We start from the raw sequence: 21,213 nt of genomic DNA on the forward strand, positions 1-21,213 counted from the left end.
ACACTAACACTATCCTACACACTCGGGACAATTTACACATACACCAATTAACCTACAAACCTGTACGTCTTTGGAGTGTGGGAGGAAACTGAAGATAGCCATAGAGAGTCATAGTGTGGAAACAGGCCCTTCGGTCCAACTCGCCCACACCGGTCAACAATGTCCCAGTTACCATAGTCCCACCTGCCTGCGCATGGTCCATATCTCTCCAAACCTGTCCTATCCATGTACCTGTCTAACTGTTTCTTAAACGATGGGATAGTCCCAGCCTCAACTACCTCCTCTGGCAGCTTGTTCCATACACCCACCATCCTTTGTGTGAAAAAGATACCCCTCAGATTCCTATTAAATCTTTTCCCCTTCACCTTGAACTTATGTCCTCTGGTCCTCGATTCCCCTATTCTGGGCAAGAGACTCTGTGCATCTACCCGATCTATTCCACTCATGATTTTGTACACCTCTATAAGATCACCCCACATCCTCCTGCGCTCCATGGAATAGAGACCCAGCCTACTCAACCTCTCCCTGTAGCTCACACCCTCTAGTCCTGGCAACATCTTCGTAAATCTTTTCTGAACCCTTTCAAACTTGACAATATCTTTCCTATAACATGGTTCCCAGAACTGAACACAATATTTTAAATGTGGTCTCACCAACGTCTTATACAACTGCAACATGACCTCCCAACGTCTATACTCAATACTCTGACTGATGAAGGCCAAAGTGCCAAAAGCCCTTTTGACCACCTTATCTAACTGCGACTCCACCTTCAAGAAACTATGCACCTGTACTCCTAGATCCCTCTGCTCTACAACACTACCCAGTCCTCAGAGAAAACACATGCGGTCATGGGGAGAATGTACAAACTCCGTACAGACGGCACCCGTAGTCGGGATGGAACCCGGGTGTCTGGTGCTGCAAGCGCTGTAAGGCAGCAACTCTACCGCTGCGCCACCGTGACCATGCTATAGGAGAGATGTTGTCAAGCTGGAAAGGGTACAGAGACGGTTTACGAGGATGTTGCCAGGACTAGAGGGTGTGAGCTACAGGGAGAGGTTGAGCAGGCTGGGTCTCTATTCCATGGAGCGCAGGAGGATGAGGGGAGATCTTATTGAGGTGTATAAAATCGTGAGAGGAACAGATCGGGTAGATGCACAGAGTCTCTTGCCCAGAGTAGGGGAATCGAGGACCAGAGGACACAGGTTCAAGGTGAAGGGAAAAGATTTAATAGGAATCTGAGGGATAACATTTTCAAACAAAGGGTGGTGGGTGTATGGAACAAGCTGCCAGAGGTGGTAGTTGAGGCTGGGACTATCCCAACGTTTAAGAAGCAGTTGGACAGGTACATGGATAGGATAACTTTGGAGGGACATGGACCAAATCCGGGCAGGTGGGACTAGTGTATCTGGGACATGTTGGCCAGTGTGGGCAAGTTGGGCCGAAGGGCCTGTTTCCACACTGACTCAAAAAATTGTGGCCAGACAATTAATGTTGTTTTTTGTCTTCTCTCCTCTCCGCTCCTCCTTCCTCATCTTCCTTGTTCTCTTTCCCGTGACATTTTCCCCTCATCCCTCTTCTTTCCCTCTCTGTGTTTCCCTCTCCCTCATCGTCTCCACACTATCCTCTCTGCCCCCACATATCTTCTCTCCTCTCTTCTCACTCCACTTTTTCTCGTCGACTATTGTCATCTTCCCTTTTTGTCCCCCATCTGTGCACGGCGTATGTTTGTCCTTATTGCCCCTCTCATCCCATGCCCCTCTTTGCATACCGTCCTTCCGATCCTCCTCTTGCCCCACCTTGTGTACCATCACCTGTCCTTGGTCACCTAGGCTGCCGGGAAGGAGGTGGAGAGAGACTTTGACTCTGTGTATTCTCGGCTGGTGCTGTGTAAGACTTACAGGTACGCATTTCTCAATTTGTTTCATTAGTAAAACAAACTAAAGTCTATTAAGGTCTATGAAAGAACTGCAGATGCTGGTTTAATTCGAAGATAGACACAAAATGCTGGAGTAACTCAGCGGGACAGGCAGCAGGACAGAAGGCATGGGTGGCGTTTCGGGTCGAGACCCTTCATCAGACTGAAGAAGGGTCTTGACCCGAAACATCACCCATTCCTTCTCTCCTGAGATGCTGCCCGACCTGCTGAGTTACTCCAACATTTTGTAAATAAATACAGGTGATTGATAGTCAGCGTGGTGAAGGGCCAAACGGCCTGTTCCTGTGCTGTGTGACACAATGGGTGCATCACTTAACGACATTCATTCTTGCAGGTTGGATGAAGATGGGAAGGTGCTGACCCCTGAGGAACTTCTGTACAGAGTGAGTAATGGGGAGGAGTGGAGGGAGGGGCCGATGTCTGAGCCGAGGGGGCTGCTGGCCATGGCAAGGGGGTACGGCAGAAGTGGGACGCGTCAACTAGCTTCCTCAGGGGTGGGAGTGGGGGAGGTGCGGGAGTGGGGGAGGTGCGGGAGTGGGGGGGGTGCGGGAGTGGGGGAGGTGCGGGAGTGGGGGGGGTGCGGGAGTGGGGGAGGTGCGGGAGTGGGGGAGGTGCGGGAGTGGGGGAGGTGCGGGAGTGGGGAGGGTGCGGGAGTGGGGGAGTGGGGGAGGTGCAGGAGTGGGGGAGGTGCGGGAGTGGGGGGGTGCGGGAGTGGGGGAGGTGTGGGGAGTGGGGGGCTGCGGGAGTGGGGGAGGTGTGGGGAGTGGGGGGGGTGCGGGAGTGGGGGAGGTTGGGGAGTGGGGGAGGTGCGGGAGTTGGGGAGGTGGGGGAGGTGCGGGAGTGGGGGAGGTGCGGGAGTGGGGGAGGTGCGGGAGTGGAGGAGGTGCGGGAGTGGGGGAGGTGCGGGAGTGGAGGGAGGAGGAGAAGGGATGTGAGGCGGGACAGAGTGACAAAGTTGTTCCAGCTCACACACACTATGCTGGAGGACCTCATGCAACCTCTCTGGAGAATGTTTTGGGTTTGGGACCATTCTTCAGACCTGTCCCAACCGGCATCTGTCTGAAGAAGGGTCTGGACCCCGAATCGTCACCCATTCATTCTCTCCAGAGATGCTGCTTGTCCCACTGACTCACTCCAGCATTTTGTGTGATCCTGACCTTGGATGCTGTCTATGTGAAGTCATAGTGTCACACAGCACAGAAGTAGGGGACTTAAGGACCAGGGGCCCAACTTGGCCGTGCCAACCGAGATGCCCCATCTGTACTAGTCCCACCAGCCCACATTTGGGCCCATATCTTCCCATCCATCAGCCTGTCCAAATGTCTTATAAATGTTCAGGAGAAGAAGGGTCTCGACCCGAAACGTCAATAGACAATATGTGCAGGTTTAGGAGGTTTGGCCCTTCGCGCCAGCACCGCCATTTTCTGTTTTCATGGCTGATCATCCACGATCAGTACCACGTTCCTGTCCTCTCCCCATATCCCTTGACTCCGCTATCTTTAAGAGCTCTGTCTGACTCTCTATATTCCTTTTCTCCAGAGATGCTGACTGACCTGTTGAGTTACTCCAGCTTTTTGTGTCTGTCTTTTAAATGTTGTTATAGTACTTGCCTCGACTACCTGCAATGGCAGCTTGTTCTAAATACCCACCACTCACCTTAAAAGATGTCCCCTGGTCCTTAAGTCCCCTATTCTGGGGGAAAGACTCTGTGCATTCACCCTATTTATTCCCCTCGTGATTTTATACACCTCTGAGATCACCCCTCATCCTCCTGCGCTCAAGGAATAAAGTCCTAATCTGCCCAACCTCAACCTGTAACTCAGTTTTCACGTTCTCCCTGTGACCGTGTGAGGTTACTCCGGGTGCTCCAGTTTCTTCCTCCCATCGCAAAGACGTGCGGGTTTGTAGGTTAATTGACCCCTGTAAGTTGCCCCTAGTGTGCAGGGAGTGGATGCGAAAGTTGGGATAACATAGAAGTGGTCAGTGTTAAGGTTCATCGACAGTCAGTGTGATCCAGAGGGCCATGATTCCAAGCTGCATCAAAGTCATTATCGAATCAAAGTCCATTATCGAAGTGAGAATTCACAAAGTGTGGAGAAAGAAAAAAAACTGCAGATGCAGGTTAAAATCGAAGGTGGACACAAAATGCTGGAGTAACTCAACGGGACAGGCAGCATCTCGGGAGAGAAGGAATGGGTGACGTTTCGGGTCGAGACCCTTCTTCAGACTGATGTCAGGGAAGGGGGCGGGTACGTTATGTTGCTTATGTTTGACGACAGAATTTCTACTATTTTCATTTCTTGCTGGTGCAGCGGTAGAGTTGCTGCCTCACAGCGCCAGAGACCCGGGTTCGATCCCGACTACGGGTGCTGTCCGTATGGAGTTTGTACGTTCTCCCCGTGACCTGCGTGGGTTTTCTCCGGGTGCTCCGGTTTCCTCCCACACTCCAAAGACATGCAGGTTTGTAGGTTAATTGGCTTAGATAAAAAATTATAAATTGTCCCCAGTGTGTGTAGGATAGTGAAAGTGTGTGGGGATCGCTGGTCGGTGCGAACTCGATGGGCCGAAGGGCCTATTGCCGTGCTGTATCTCTAAAACACATATCTACCACTGGAGGTTTATTTTAAGGCAAAAAGAGTATTAAAAGAAAGGATGACAATTTGAATTGTTTTTTCCAATTAAAATCCTAAAAGGCTGAATGCAGATGAGCCACTGTGTTAGTTTAGTTTAGAGATACAGCGCAGAAACAGGCCCTTCGGCCCACTGATTGCACGCCGACCTGCGATCCCCGCACACTTTCACTATCTTACACACACTAGGGACAATTTACAATTATTCCGAGCCAATTAACCTACAAACCTGTACGTCTTTGGAGTGTGGGAGGAATCCGAGGATCTCGGAGAAAACCCACGCAGGTCACGGGGAGAATGCACAAACTCCGTACAGGCAGCGCCCGTAGTTGGGATCGAACCCGGGTCTCTGGCGCTGTGAGGCAGCAACTCTACCGCTGCGCCACCGTGCCGGCCTAAATTTGTGTCCGAATCTCTGGTTCCATCAGTGCCACCTCTGCTTTTCTTTCAGGCTGTCCAGTCAGTGAACATGAGTCACGACTCTGCCCACGCCCAGATGGATGTGAAGTTCCGATCACTGATCTGTGTGGGATTGAAGTAAGACTCTCCTCATCATTGTCCCATCCCTTGAGGCTCAGGAGTAGGGTCACACAAATAAATAGTTAAAGGCTCAATATGATGGCTCTGCTGAAAAACTTAAACACAGCTTTAAGGTCAAGAGGGATTTGTTGAAATGCTTTGGGAAATAATCCATCACAGGACAATAAACCCCTGTCCACACATCACTGTGCCTCGGAGAAGCTGCCAACATGATCACAGGCTTGTCCCACCCCAGTCATTCCTTCTTCTCCCCGCTCCTGTCCAGCAGAAGCTACAGAAGCTTGGAAATGAATGCCAACAGACTCGGGAATAGCTTCTAGCCCCTACATTATCAGGCTTCTGAACTGTCCTTCCCTAAGCTAGGGCACTTTTCATATGTTAATTGGTGATAGGAGCAGAATTTGACCGTTCGGCCCATCAAGCCTACTCTGCCATTCAATCGTGGCTAATCTATCATAAGGTCATACGTGATAGGAGTAGAATTAGGCCATTCAGCCCATCAAGTTTACTCCACCATTCAATCATGGCTGATCTATCTCTCCCTCCTAACCCCATTCTCCTGCCTTCCCCCCCATAACCTCTGACACCTGTACCAATCAAGAACCTATCTACCTCTGCCTTAAAAAAAACCCATTGACTTGGCCTCTACAGCCTTCTGTTAGTTCCACATAGTTCCACGAGCAAATAGTTCCACAGATTCACCACCCACTGACTAAAGAAATTTCTCCTCATCTCCTTCCTAAAAGTACATCCTTTAATTCTGAGGCTATGACCTTTAGTCTCCCCCACTAGTGGAAACATCCTCCCCTGACATCAGTCTGAAGAAGGGACTCGACCTGAAACGTCACCCATTCCTTCTCTCCCGAGATGCTGCCTGACCCGCTGAGTTACTCCAGCATTTTGTGTCTACCTTTGAGAATAAACTAAACTGTAACTGAGATTAATGAACAGACTTCTTCCCAGAATGCTGGAGTAACTCAGCAGGTCAGGCAGCATCTCAGGAGAGAAGGAATGGGTGACGTTTTGGGTCGAGACCCTTCTTCAGACTGATGTCAGGGGGGCGGGACAAATGAAGGATATAGGTGGAGACAGGAAGATAGAGGGAGAACTGGGAAGGAGGAGGGGAAGAGAGGGACAGAGGAACTATCTAAAGTTGGAGAAGTCAATGTTCATACCACTGGGCTGCAAGCTGCCCAAGCTAAATATGAGGTGCTGTTCCTCCAATTTCCGGTGGGCCTCACTATGGGACTGGAGGCCCATGGGCTTGCCCAGTGGTATGAACATCGACTTCTCCAACTTTAGATAGTTCCTCTGTCCCTCTCTTCCCCATCCCCTTCCCAGATCTCCCTCTATCTTCCTGTCTCCACCTATATCCTTCCTTTGTCCCGCCCCCCTGACATCAGTCTGAAGAAGGGTCTCGACCCGAAACATCACCCATTCCTTCTCTCCAGAGATGCTGCCTGACCTGCTGAGTTACTCCAGCATTTTGTGAAGAAATACCTTCGATTTGTACCAGCATCTGCGGTTATTTTCTTAGACTTCTTCCCAGGGTAGGAGAATAAAGAATTAGAGGGTATGGGTTTAAGGTGAGAGGGGAAGCATTTATTAGGAACCAGAGGGGCATTTTGTGTGTCTCGTTGGTATAAACCAGCATCTGTAGTTCCTGCCAAAACAACTTTCTCACTCAGGCTCGTTGTTGCAGAAGTGGCCAGCAGAGGGCAGAGTCCTCAGCAAGGGAGGGTGGCTTTGTGAAGGTTCTTGGAAACATAGAAACATAGACAACAGGTGCAGGAGGAGGCCATTCGGCCCTTCGAGCCTGTACGCACCGCCATTCATTGTGATCACGGCTGATCATCCACAATCAGGAACCCGTGTCTGCCCTCTCCCCATATCCCTTGATTCCACTAGCCCGTAGAGCTCTATCTAACTCTCTCTTAAATCCATCCAGTGAATTGGCCTCCACTGCCCTCTGTGGCAGAGAATTCCACAAATTCACAACTCTCTGGGTGAAAACGTTTTTTCTCACCTCAGTTTTAAATGGCCTCCCCTTTATTCTAAGACTGTGGCCCCTGGTTCTGGACTCCCCCAACATTGGGAACATTTTTCCTGCATCTAGCTTGTCCAGTCCTTTTATAATTTTATATGTTTCTATAAGACCCCCTCTCATCCTTCTAAACTCCAGTGAATACAAGCCCAGTCTTTTCAATCTTTCCTCATATGACAGTCCCACCATCCCAGGGATCAATCTCGTGAACCTACGCTGCACTGCCTCAATTACAAGGATGTCCTTCCTCAAATTAGGAGACCAAAACTGCACACAATACTCCAGATGTGGTCTTACCAGGGCCCTGTACAACTGCAGAAGAACCTCTTTGCTCCTGTACTGAAATCCTCTTGTTATGAAGGCCAACATGCCATTAGCTTTCTTCACTGCCTGCTGTACCTGCACGCCAACTTTCAGTGACTGGTGTGCAAGGACACCCAGGTCTCGCTGCACCTCCCTCTTACCTAACCTAACTCCATTGAGATAATAATCTGGAGCTGCGTAGGGTTGCCAAATGTCCCGTATTAGCCGGAACATCCCGTATTTTGGGCTAAATTGGCTTGGTCCGTACGGGACCGCCCTTATCCCGTATTAGGCCCGGAGGAGGCTCTAGGCCCGGACGCTGTAGGTCCGGACAGTGTAGTAGGAAATAAACTGCAGATGCTGGTTACAATCTGTGCCTACCTTCCAGCCTTCCAGATAGTGTGGGTTCAGACAGTCTAGGCCCGGAGGCCCCGGTGCCGCCTAACGGAGGTTGCATAGCAACCCGCCTCCAGGCCTGGGCGGCCGCCATTGGTGGAGCAGGAGCACGTGGCCGCTGGCTGGGTGAGGTCACGTGGAGCGCGGGGCGGTGATGTCACCTTGTCCCGTATTTGGGAATGCGAGAGATGGCATGCCTAAGCTGTAACACTGTCAGTAATGCATCTCTTAAATAATTCAACAAATAATTCAACAATGACGTGTGGTACGATGCATGCCGTCTGTACGGAGTTTGTACGTTCTCCCTGTGACCTGCGTGGGTTTTCTCCGGGTGCTCCGGTTTCCTCCCACACTCCAAAGACGTGCAGGTTTGTAGGTTAATTGGCTTTGGTAAAGATTGTAAATTGTCCCTCGTGTGTGTAGAATAGCGTTAGTGTGCGGGGATCGTTGGTCGGCGCGGACCCGGTGTGAACACGCCCCTCGGCCCACCAGCGATCCCCGCACACCAACACTATTCTACACACACCAGGGACAATTTACATATATACCAAGCCGATTAACCTACAAACCTGTACGGCTTTGGAGTGTGGGAGGAAACCGGAGCACCCGGAGAAAACCCACGCAGGTCACAGGGAGAACGTACAAACTCCGTACAGACAGCACCCGTGGTCGGGATTGAACCCGTGTCTCTGGCGCTGTAAGGCAGCAACTCTACCGCTGCGCCACCGTGCCGCAAATTGTGGTTGCCCGTTTTCTGCAGGTGACGTGGAGCTCTGTACATCTCTGATGTGAGCACTCTTGTAATAGTGCGTCAATCGCCAGTATGATCATCAGCTTGGTATTCCATGAGCATCGCTCTGATTCCTGCTGGTACTTGGCGCGTTCTCTGTTGTCTTTCATTTCTGATGCTGCCCGGTGGGATGTCTAACAGACCATGTCTTTGTGTAGTGAGCAGGTGCTGCCCCTCTGGCTGGAGGTCCTCTGTTCCAGCATGCAGACCGTAGAAAAGTGGTACCAGCCCTGGTCTTTCCTACGTAGTCCAGGCTGGGTCCAGATCAAGTGTGAACTCAGGTAAGAACCGGCTCTCACCCCTCCCGTCCCACACCCCCTCGTCCCACGCTCTCTCACCCCACACCCCCACACTCTCTCACCCCACACCCCCACACCCCACACCCCCACACTCTCTCACCCCACACCCCCTTGTCCCACACTCTCTCACCCCACACCCCCACACTCTCTCACCCCACACCCCCACACCCCACACCCCCACACTCTCTCACCCCACACCCCCTCGTCCCACACCCCCACACTCTCTCACCCCACACCCCCACACTCTCTCACCCCACACCCCCTCGTCCCACACCCCCACACTCTCTCACCCCACACCCCCACACCCCACACCCCCACACTCTCTCACCCCACACCCCCTCGTCCCACACCCCCACACTCTCTCACCCCACACCCCCACACTCTCTCACCCCACACCCCCTCGTCCCACACTCTCTCACCCCACACCCCCTCGTCCCACACTCTCTCACCCCACACCCCCACACTCTCTCACCCCACACCCCCTCGTCCCACACCCCCACACTCTCTCACCCCACACCCCCACACTCTCTCACCCCACACCCCCTCGTCCCACACTCTCTCACCCCACACCCCCACACTCTCTCACCCCACACCCCCTCGTCCCACACTCTCTCACCCCACACACCCACACCCCCTCGTCCCACACTCTCTCACCCCACACACCCACACCCCCTCGTCCCACACTCTATCACCCCACACACCCACACTCTCTCACCCCACACTCTCCCACCCCACACCCCCACACTCTCTCACCCCACACCCCCACACTCTCTCACCTCACACATTCTCACCCCACACTCTCACCCCACACCCCCACACTCTCTCACCCCACACTCTCACCCCACACCCCCACACATTCTCACCCCACACCCCCACACATTCTCACCCCACCCCCCCACACTCTCACCCCACACCCCCACACATTCTCACCCCACACTCTCTCACCCCACACTCTCACCCCACACCCCCACACTCTCACCTCACACCCCCACACATTCTCACCCCACACCCCCACACTCTCTCACCCCACACTCTCACCCCACACCCCCACACTTTCCCACCCCACACTCTCTCACCCCACACCCTCCCACCCCACGCTCTCCCACCCCACACCCCCACACTCTCCCACCCCACACCCCCACACTCTCTTACCCCACACTCTCTCACCCCACACCCTCACAGATTGTTTTATGACTATTGGCAGGTCAATTTCTCTCCTGGGATAAATAAAGTTCTATCGATCTTACCCCCCTTGTGTTGCACGCCCAGATCTACGGTCATGGGGCAAGTGTGCACAACAGATACTTTTTCTTAGAGAGTGCGTAAACAGGCCCTTCGGCCCACCGAGTCCGCGCCGACCAGCGATCCCCGTACACAAGCACTATCCTACACACTGGGGACAATTTACAATTTTATCGAAGCCATTTAACCTACAAACCTGTAGGTATTTGGAGTGTGGGAGGAAACCGGAGCGCCCGGAGAAAACACAGGTTTTCCAGGTGTGTGTAGGATAGTGTTAGTGTGCGGGGATCGCTGGTTGTCAATAGTCAATCAATAGTCAATAGTCGTTTATTTGTTACATACACATAAATGTGTAGTAAAATGAAACATTACCCGCAGTTGAACAATAAGACCAATAAGATTAATCAATAAAAATGCAATAACACATACAATCACAACTAACACCAAACAAAAAGAAACATCCATCACAGTGAGTCTCCTCCAGTCCCTCCTCACTGTGATGGAAGGCCAGAATGTCTTTTTCTCTTCCCTGCCGTCTTGTCCCGCGGTCAGGCTGTTGGAGTTGCCACGTCGGGGCTCCCGATATTGAAGCCCCCGCTGGGCGGTGAAAAAAAATCCCGCGGCCTATTTCAGGCCGCGCCGGACGGTGAAAGGTCCGCAGCGGGCCGACCCAAGCCCCGCGATTCGGGGCGGGCGAACACGTTGCCTCTGCCGCTGCCGGAGCTCCCGATGTCGGCCCCCATCCAGGGCACAGTGGGCCGAAGGGCCTGTATCAGTGCTGTATCTCTAAACTAAACCAAAGGATAGGGGAATGAGTAACACGGTCAGAATAAATGGCTACAATCTGATAGCCAATAGACAATAGGTGCAAGAGGAGGCCATTCGGCCCTTCGAGCCAGCACCACCATTCAATGTGATCATGGCTGATCATTCTCAATCAGTACCCCGTTCCTGCCTTCTCCCCATACCCCCTGACTCCGCTATCCTTAAGAGCTCTATCCAGCTCTCTCTTGAATGCATTCAGAGAATTGGCCTCCACTGCCTTCTGAGGCAGAGAATTCCACAGATTTACAACTCTCTGACTGAAAAAGTTTTTCCTCATCTCAGTTCTAAATGGCCTACCCCTTATTCTGCTGCAGAGAAGTGTAGTTGCCATTAACCTGTGATGGGCCATCACTCCCTCAGCTGTCTCTATCCATCTCTGCCCATTCATCCTCTTACGTTTGGGAAGGTATAGCATTAAGATGGTGCCCAACCCAGGCTCCAGTGGTGTGCTAGTCACACACCGATTGGATCTGCAATCACTCATTACATTCGCTCCAGATAGACACAAAATGCTGGAGTAACTCAGCGGGTCGGGCAGCATCTCTGGAGAGAAGGAATGGGTGACATTTCGGGCCGAAACCCCTCTTCGGACTTACAATTGCTCCACTCTTTTGAATCTCTACTCCTCCAGCACCCTTTCATACTGGCTTCACCTTGCACTAAACGTTGTTCCCTCTGTCACGTATCTGTACACTGTGGGCGGCTCAATTGTAATGTATTGTCTTTCCGCTGACTGGTTAGCACGCAACAAAAGCTTCTCACTGTGACAATGAGCTAACGTGAACTGCCCCCTCTCCCTGACTGAGAGGGTGTGTGGCGAGCTCCCCTCTCCACCCACCTCTGCTCCATGTAACCTCTGCAAGCCTGGCACCGCACGTCTCACTCACCTCCTGCCCCCTCTGTCCTGCAGGGTGCTGTCCAGGTTCGCATTCAGCCTCTCACAGGACTGGGAACTACCCGTCAAGAAGGAGGTAACGTCAACCCATCCATTCACCAACCCTCAGCTGTGTGTGTGTGTGAGTGTAGTCCATGATGTGAGTGTGTGTGTAGTCACTGTGTGTGTGTGTGTGGTCACTGTGTGTGTGTGTGTGGTCACAGTGTGTGTGTGTGTGTGGTCACTGTGTGTGTGTGTGTGTGTGTGTGTGTGGTCACTGTGTGTGTGTGTGTGGTCACAGTGTGTGTGTGTGTGTGTGTGTGTGTAGTCACTGTGTGTGTGTGTGTGGTCACAGTGTGTGTGTGTGTGTGTAGTCACTGTGTGTGTGTGTGGTCACTGTGTGTGTGTGTGTGGTCACAGTGTGTGTGTGTGTGTGTGTGTGTGGTCACTGTGTGTGTGTGTGTGTGTGTGTGTGTGTGTGTGGTCACTGTGTGTGTGTGTGTGTGTGTGGTCACTGTGTGTGTGTGTGTGTGTGTGTGTGGTCACTGTGTGTGTGTGTGTGTGGTCACAGTGTGTGTGTGTGTGTGGTCACAGTGTGTGTGTGTGTGGTCACACTGTGTGTGTGTGGTCACTGTGTGTGTGGTCACAGTGTGTGTGGTCACAGTGTGTGTGTGTGGTCACAGTGTGTGTGGTCACAGTGTGTGTGGTCACAGTGTGTGTGTGTGGTCACAGTGTGTGTGGTCACAGTGTGTGTGGTCACAGTGTGTGTGTGTGTGTGTGGTCACAGTGTGTGTGTGTGTGTGGTCACAGTGTGTGTGTGGTCACAGTGTGTGTGTGTGTGTGTGTGTGGTCACAGTGTGTGTGTGGTCACAGTGTGTGTGTGTGTGTGTGTGTGGTCACAGTGTGTGTGTGGTCACAGTGTGTGTGTGTGTGGTCACTGTGTGTGTGTGGTCACAGTGTGTGTGTGTGTGTGTGTGTGTGTGTGTGTGGTCACAGTGTGTGTGGTCACAGTGTGTGTGTGGTCACAGTGTGTGTGTGTGTGGTCACAGTGTGTGTGTGTGTGGTCACAGTGTGTGTGTGGTCACAGTGTGTGTGTGTGGTCACAGTGTGTGTGTGGTCACAGTGTGTGTGTGTGTGGTCACAGTGTGTGTGTGTGTGGTCACAGTGTGTGTGTGGTCACAGTGTGTGTGTGTGTGTGTGGTCACAGTGTGTGTGTGGTCACAGTGTGTGTGTGTGTGGTCACTGTGTGTGTGTATGTGTGGTCACAGTGTGTGTGTGTGTGTGGTCACTGTGTGTGTGTGTGTGGTCACAGTGTGTGTGTGTGTGTGTGTGGTCACAGTGTGTGTGTGTGTGTGTGGTCACAGTGTGTGTGTGTGTGTGTGTGGTCACTGTGTGTGTGTGTGTGTGTGTGGTCACTGTGTGTGTGTGTGTGGTCACAGTGTGTGTGTGTGTGTGTGGTCACAGTGTGTGTGTGTGTGTGGTCACAGTGTGTGTGTGTGTGTGTGGTCACAGTGTGTGTGTGTGTGTGGTCATAGTGTGTGTGTGTGTGTGGTCATAGTGTGTGTGTGTGTGTGTGTGGTCACAGTGTGTGTGCGTGGTGCGCTGGGTTGGGTGAGGGTTGTGATGTGCTGGGGAGGGTGGGGGTTGTGGGTGGAGGGGAGGGGAGGGATGCGTGACGTGCCATGCCGTGTGAGTCTGTGTCGGGGCCGTGGCTGGGCATGAGCTCTCTTAATTGCTGCTGATGGCGCCTCAGGAGGGAGTGAGTCAAACTCGCGGCCTGAGCCCGTTCCACACCGCAGAGTGTGGCACGGTGGAGCAGCGGTAGAGTTGCTGCCTCACAGCGCCAGAGACCCGGGTTCAATCCCCACTACGGGTGCTGTATGTAAGGAAACATAGAAAATAGGTGCAGGAGGAGGCCATTCAGCCCTTCGAGCCAGCACCGCCATTCATTGTGATCGTGGCTGATCATCCACAATCAGTAACCCGTGCCTGCCTTCTCCCCATATCCCTTGATTCCACTAGCCCGTAGAGCTCTATCTAACTCTCTCTTAAATCCATCCCGTGAATTGGCCTCCACTGCCCTCTGTGGCAGAGAATTCCACAAATTCACAACTCTCTGGGTGAAAAAGTTCCTTCTCACCTCAGTTTTAAATGGCCTCCCCTTTATTCTTAGACTGTGGCCCCTGGTTCTGGACTCCCCCAACATTGGGAACATTTTTCCTGCATCTAGCTTGTCCAGTCCTTTTATAATTTTATACGTCTCTATAGGATCCCCTCTCATCCTTCTAAACTCCAGTGAATACAAGCCCAGTCTTTCCAATCTTTCCTCAAGGAGTTTGTACGTTCTCCCCGTGACCCGCGTGGGTTTTCTCCGGGTGCTTCGGTTTTCTCCCACACTCCAAAGACGTGCAGGTGTGTAGGTTAATTAGCTTGGTATAATTGTAAATTGTCCCTAGTGTGTGTAGGATAGTGTCAGTGTGCGGGGATCGCTGGTCGGCACAGACTCGGTGGGCCGAAGGGCCTGTTTCCACACAGTATTGGGAAACTAAGCTAACCCTCACCCCTGGCTCCTCTCCTTTGGACAGTCCATTCTGGATGGAACAATATGATCTTTGTTTGCTCACCAGGAGAAGGAGAAGAAGCCGCTGAAAGATGGTGTCCAGGACATGTTGGTGAAGCATCATCTCTTCAGCTGGGACATCGATGGATAACCTGACCACGCACCTCCCAATACATCACTCCCACACCAAGCCAAGGCCACTGCCAGTGTGTGTGTACAGGGCCAAGCCCCAGCCTTGTACACACACACACACACATCTCAAGGGGAAGTGGCCTCGACAAGGAACATCGCCTCATTGTGATCCTCACCACACTAACTCTTGGGAACTCGCGTTCTATTCTTCTCCTCGCTGTCTGCAAAATAAGTTTGGTTGCACACCATCCTGACCTGATTCTCATTGGTGGCAAATGGTTACTGAGCCGATCGACCTGCACTGTAATCCTTCCCTGTTCCCACTGGCAACCTGCGGGAGTCCAATCCCAGCCGGGATCCCAGCCCGCCCAGCTGATGTCGAGAGAGTGACCCAAGCTGTGTAGGAAGGAACTGCCCATGCTGCTTTACGTCGAAGATAAGCGCAAAACGCTGGAGTAACTCAGCGGGTCGGGTGATGTTTTGGGTATAAAGAAGGGGCCCGACCCGAAGTGTCGCCTATCCATGTTCTCCACAGATGCTGCCTGACCCGCTGAGTTACTCCAGCACTCTGTGAAACGTCACCTATCCATGTTCCCCACAGATGCTGCCTGACCCGCTGAGTTACTCCAGCACTCTGTGAAACGTCACCTATCCATGTTCCCCACAGATGCTGCCTGACCCACTGAGTTACTCCACCCACTTTGTGTCTTTTTTCACGCCCGTACTCTATTTAGTTCCAACAAACAGGAGCCACCCAGAGCAACCAAGATGCAAACAGCAGCGTGAGCATGTTGGGCACGAGGGTACTTTTAACAATGGGGCCGAAGAGAATCTTCGCCTGAAAAAGACACAGAGTGCTGGAGTAACTCAGCGGGTCAGGCAGCATCTGTGGGGAACATGGATCTGCAATCCCTGGTGCGTGTGTCTTAGTTTAAGCCTGGTTGAGTCCCCACTTGAACAGTTGCTGGCAGTCAGACTGAGAGGATGGCACAGTCCCGTGCTCCACTCGAGAGGCCCAACGCAAAGTGGAGGAACATCACCTCATATATCACTTGAGCACCTTACACCCCAGCGATATGAACATTGACATCTCTAACTTCACATAACCCTTGTCTTCCCTCTCTCTCCATCCCTCCCCCATCCCAGTTCTCCCACCAGTCTGACTGTCCCCCTGATTAAATGTTATCTCTGTACACTTCGTTGTCACCTTCCAGCTAACAATGATCTAGTCTACATTTTCCTTCAACCCCATCTCTTTTGATGTCTCGTTTTCACACCTTACCCTTCCATATCTCTGTGTCTCCCTCTCCCCTGACTCTCAGTCTGAAGAAGGGTCTCGACCCAAAACGTCACCCATTCCTTCTCACCATAGATGCTGCCTGTCCCGCTGAGTTACTCCAGCATTTTGTGTCTATCTTCGAAGGCAAAGTATTAGTCGTATTTCAGGCATTCCCAAAGGGGAGGGAGCTTAATGCAGAGTTCAGCGCGAGGGTTTTATTGGAGTGCAGGTAGGTGGGATAATGGATTTTAGAGATTAGTCCGCAGTTTGAATCTGATGATCGCAAGTTTTAATTTATTTCTCGTCTTCCCTCATTTTTATTTGATCATCGCGCAGTCTGTATGTAAAAACTTTATATCATGTGAGCTATTTGTATATAAGTAATAAAGGAACACTGGGCTACTGGCAGTGCGCTTCATTTTGCATTGATTCTCCTCACCTTGTGGCCGCTGGCTGGTTGGGGCTTGGATCAAGGAAGGCTGTGGATGGAGGGGACGGAGGTAGGCCCGGCCCGGCCTACCCACCTGTAGCCCTGGCCCGCCCGCCCAGAGTGGATGGAGTGGGCCCGAGGTAGGCCCGGCCTGGCCCGCCCACCTGTAGCCCCAGCCCGCCCAGAGTGGAGGCAGTGGGCCCGAGGTAGGCCCGGCTCATCCACCTGTAGCACCAGCCCGCCCGCCCACAATGGAGGCAGTGGGCCCGAGGTAGGCCCGGCCCAACCCCTGTAGCCCAGGCCCGCCCGCCCAGAATGGAGGGAGTGGGCCCGAGGTAGGCCCAGCTCATCCACCTGCAGCACCAGCCCGCCCGCCCAGAATGGAGGCAGTGGGACGGAGGTAGGCCCGGCCTGGCCCGCCCGCCCAGAGTGGAGGGAGTGGGCCCGAGGTATTCCCGGCCCAACCACCTGTAACCCCGGCCTGCCCGCCCAGAGCGGAGGCAGTGGGACAGAGGAGCCGGTAAGCAGACTGGGACTGAGGGAGGGAGGGAGTGCACGGCCTGGGCGCTGGAGGCCCTGCAGCAGCCTGGGGCTCGGCTGGACCGGGCGCCGCTCCAAGAGGCCGAGCACGTGGACCGCACGCGGCCTGCAGCGGTGGAGGACACCGCGGCTACGCATGGTTAGGCCAGGACTTTGAACTCGATGAAACTTCGCAATGCAAATTGAATGCAAATTGAATGCAAACTGAATGAAACTTAAATGCAAATTGAATTTCACGATGTAATGTTGACTTACATATGTGAGAATAAATATCCATCCATCCGCCCACTCGGCTAGAACCAAGGATAGAACACTGCTCTGGGCGGCACGGTGGAGCAGCACCGGAGACCCGGGTTCAATCCCAACCACGGGTGCTGTCTGTACGGAGTTTGTACGTACTCCCTGTGACCTGCGTGGGTTTTCTCCGGGTGCGCTGGTTTCCTCCCACACTCCAAAGACGTGCAGATTTCATATCATATCATATCATATCATATCATATATCATATCATGTAGGTTAATTGGCATGGTATAAATGTAGATTGTCCCTAGTGTGTGTGGGATAGTGTTAGTGTGCGGAGATCGCTGGTCGGCACGGGCTCGGTGGGCCGAAGGGCCTGTTTGCGCACTTTAAACTAAGCTCAGCCTTTGTGTGCGTGACAATGGTGAAGGTGGGCAGGGTTGGGGTATCACTGGTGCTGCTGTTTTAACTACTATCAGGGCCATTCAGGGCGATACGGGATACAGGCCTGTGTCACTGATGGGAATAGGAGGTGGGGCCTATACAAGGTTGGGCCAGAAATCAGCCCCATTCCCCAAAGGCTATTGGCGTTTCCTGCTAAAATCACCTGCGTAACACCCAGAAAAATATTTCAATCTAGTAGAGATCCGACCTCACAGCACAAAGAGTCACGAGTTCGATCCTGATCCCGGCTGTTGTCTCCGGTTTCCTCCCACATCCCAAAGACGCGCGGGTTTGTCGGTTAATTGGCCTTTGTTAATCGTGTAGGGAGTGGAGGGGAAAGTGGGATATCATGGAGCTGGTGTGAAGGGCTGATCGATGGCTGGCATGGACCGACTGGATGGGCCGAAGGGTCAGTTTCCACGCTGCGTCTTTCAAATCTAAATTCCACAAGGGGGCATTCGCAGCTGGTGTGAAGCATGTGGCAGGGGCCAGTACGGCCTGAAGGACAGAATGGCCAGTGTCTGTGGCGTGACTATTCTGTGGAGAGTCCGCGTCAGGGGCCCAGGCTGCTGCCTCGCATTTGACAACATGAATGAATTGAAAGTAGGCATGCAGGTGCAGCAGGCAGTGAAGAAAGCCAATGGTATGTTGGCATTCATAGCGAGGGGATTTGAGTATAGGAGCAGGGAGGTTCTGCTGCAGTTGTACAGGGCCTTGGTGAGACCGCACCTGGAGTATTGCGTACAGTTTTGGTCTCCTAATCTGAGAAAAGACATTCTTGCCATAGAGGGAGTACAGAGGTTCACCAGATTGATCCCTGGGATGGCAGGACTTTCATATGAAGAAATACTGGATAGACTCGGCTTGTACTCGCTGGAATTTAGAAGATTGAGGGGGGATCTTATAGAAACTTACAAAATTCTTAAGGGGTTGGACAGGCTAGATGCAGGAAGATTGTTCCAAATGTTGGGGAAGTCCAGAACAAAGGGTCACAGTTTAAGGATAAGGGGGAAGTCTTTTAGGACCGAGATGAGAAAGTTTATTTTCACACAGAGAGTGGTGAATCTGTGGAATTCTCTGCCACAGAAGGTAGTTGAGGCCAGTTCATTGGCTATATTTACGAGGGAGTTAGATGTGGCCCTTGTGGCTAAAGGGATCAGGGGGTATGGAGAGAAGGCAGGTACGGGATACTGAGTTGGATGATCAGCCATGATCATATTGAATGGCGGTGCAGGCTCGAAGGGCCGAATGGCCTACTCCTGCACCTATTTTCTATGTTTCTAATAAGTGGATGAGTGCACTCTCCAGCGCGATTTTGTTCAAAGCCTGCCCGCCCACTCTCACCACCAGCAAGCCGTGTAAAAGGAACCTTCGTTCAATTTCACTTAAATATTTTCCGAAGTTTAGATACGATACGATGTTCCCAATATTGGGGGAGTCCAGAACCAGGGGCCACACAGTCTTAGAATAAAGGGGAGGCCATTTAAAACTGAGGTGAGAAGGAACTTTTTCACCCGGAGAGTTGTGAATTTGTGGAATTCTCTGCCACAGAGGGCAGTGGAGGCCAAATCACTGGATGGATTTAAGAGAGAGTTAGATAGAGCTCTAGGGGCTAGTGGAATCAAGGGATATGGGGAGAAGGCAGGCACAGGTTATTGATTGTGGATGATCAGCCTGGATCACAATGAATGGCGGTGCTGTCTCGAAGGGCTGAATGGCCTCCTCCTGCACCTATGTTTCTATGATAGAACTTTATCCCAGGAGGGAAATTGGTCTGCCAACAGTCATAAAACACAAGATACATGAAACGTGAAATTAAAATGGCGAGTGGAAAGGATTGAGGATGTGCAAAGATTGGAGAGAGTTGGGGGGGTGGGGAGGGAGGGGGGGAGACAGTCTCAGTCTACCCCACGACAGAAGGGGGAGGAGTTGTACAGTTTGATAACCACAGGGAAGAAGGATCTCCTGTGGCGTTCTGTGCTGTATCTCGGTGGGACCAGTCTGTTGCTGAAGGTGCTCCTCAGGTTGGCCAGTGGGTCATGGAGGGGGTGAGCTGTATTGTCCAGGATGCTCCGCAGTTTGAGGAGCGCCCTCCCCTCTAAGACCAAGGTGAGGGCCTTTTACAATGACCATCCTGGCAGTCTTAAGATAGAGCTCTTAAGGATAGCGGAGTCAGGGGGTATGGGGAGAAGGCAGGAACGGGGTACTGATTGAGAGTGATCAGCCATGATCACATTGAATGGTGGTGTTGGCTCGAAGGGCCGAATGGCCTCCTCCTGCATCTATTGTCTATTGTCTTGAAGCCTTTATTTGGAGCTCGCTGCTTCAGGAGAGCAGGCAGACAAGATATCTTGATATCTACATCAATGATTTGGATGAGAGTGTAGATAGTAAGATAAGCAAGTTTGCAGATGACACAAAAGTGGGTGGTTTTGTGGATGGTGAAGATGGTTGTCAAACATTGCAGCAGGATCTTGATCGATTGGCCAGGTGGGCTGAGGAATGGTTGGTTGATGGAATTTAATACAGAGAAATGTGAGGTGTTTTATTTTGGGAAGTCTAACATGGGCAGGACCTACACAGTGAATGGTAGACCTCTGGGGAGTGTTGTAGAGCAGAGGGATCTAGGAGTGCAGGTGCATGGTTCCTTGAAGGTGGAGTCACAGGTAGATGGGCTGGTCAAAAAGGCTTTTGGCACATTGGCCTTCAGTCAGAGTATATTGAGTATAGAAGTTGGGAGGTCATGTTGCAGTTGTATAAGACATTGGTGAGGCCGCATTTAGAGTATTGTGTTCCGTTCTGGGCACCGTGTTATAGGAAAGATGTTGTTAAGTCGGAAAGGGTACAGAGAAGATTTACGAGGATGTTGCCAGGACTAGAGGGTGTGAGCTACAGGGAGAGGTTGGGTAGGCCGGGAGCCTATTACTTGGAGCGCAGGAGGATGAGGGATGATCTTACAGAGGTGTACAAAATCATGAGAGGGATAGATTGAGTGGACTCTTGCCCAGAGTGGGGAAATCGAGAACCAGAGTGGACAGGTTTAGGGTGAAGGGGGAAACATTTTATAGGAATCTGAGGGTAACTCTCTCACACAGAGGGTGGTGGGTGTATGGAATGAGCTGCCGGAGGAGGTAGTTGAGGTTGGGACTATCACAATGTTTAAGAAGCAATTAGACAGATACATGGGTCTAGAAGGATATGGGCCAAACGCAGTCAAGTGGGATTCGGGGGTGGGAGCTGCTTTAGCTCCTCATCATCCACCCTGGGTAGTTGCTGCCTCACAGCGCCAGTGCCCCGGGTTCGATCCGAACAAGGGGTGCCGTCTGTACGGAGTTTGTACGCTCTCCCTGTGACCTGCGTGGGCTTTTCTCCCGAATCTCCGGTTTCCTCCCACACTCCAAAGACGTGCAGGTTTGTAGGCTAATTGGCTTGGTATAAATCTAAATTGTCCCCAGTGTTTGTAGGATAGTGTTAGTGTGCGGGGATCGCTGGTCGGCGCGGACTCGGTGGGCCGAAGGGCCTGTTTCCGCGCTGTATCTCTAAACTAAACTAGTCACTTGCAAGGAGCCCGACTGGTTAGGCAGGTGAACTGGGAGCATTGTTCAGCTCAAGGGAATATGGAACTGTTGTGTTCACTGAGTCATGGTCAAAAGAAGGGTTGGTTTGACTGTTCAGGGTGTGGTGGGAGCAGGGAGGCAAAATACATTTATT

General features: G+C 52.1%; 1 protein-coding gene across 5 annotated transcripts in view; it reads left to right on the top strand.

Moving 5' to 3' along the window:
• Window positions 1–16,926, top strand: part of sgsm3 (small G protein signaling modulator 3) — a 101,297-nt gene extending 84,371 nt beyond the window's left edge. For all 5 annotated transcript variants that reach the window (XM_078430544.1, XM_078430546.1, XM_078430547.1 and 2 more), the window contains 6 exons: window positions 1,830–1,900; window positions 2,271–2,319; window positions 5,018–5,103; window positions 8,798–8,920; window positions 11,916–11,976; window positions 14,507–16,926. In XM_078430544.1, the coding sequence (XP_078286670.1) occupies window positions 1,830–1,900; window positions 2,271–2,319; window positions 5,018–5,103; window positions 8,798–8,920; window positions 11,916–11,976; window positions 14,507–14,590 (474 nt within the window). In that variant the 3' untranslated portion in view covers window positions 14,591–16,926. The remainder of the gene's footprint in view (window positions 1–1,829; window positions 1,901–2,270; window positions 2,320–5,017; window positions 5,104–8,797; window positions 8,921–11,915; window positions 11,977–14,506) is intronic.
• Window positions 16,927–21,213: the final 4,287 nt, after the last annotated feature.

This window comes from Rhinoraja longicauda, chromosome 40, assembly GCF_053455715.1.
Source record: "Rhinoraja longicauda isolate Sanriku21f chromosome 40, sRhiLon1.1, whole genome shotgun sequence".
Lineage (NCBI taxonomy): Eukaryota > Metazoa > Chordata > Chondrichthyes > Rajiformes > Arhynchobatidae > Rhinoraja > Rhinoraja longicauda.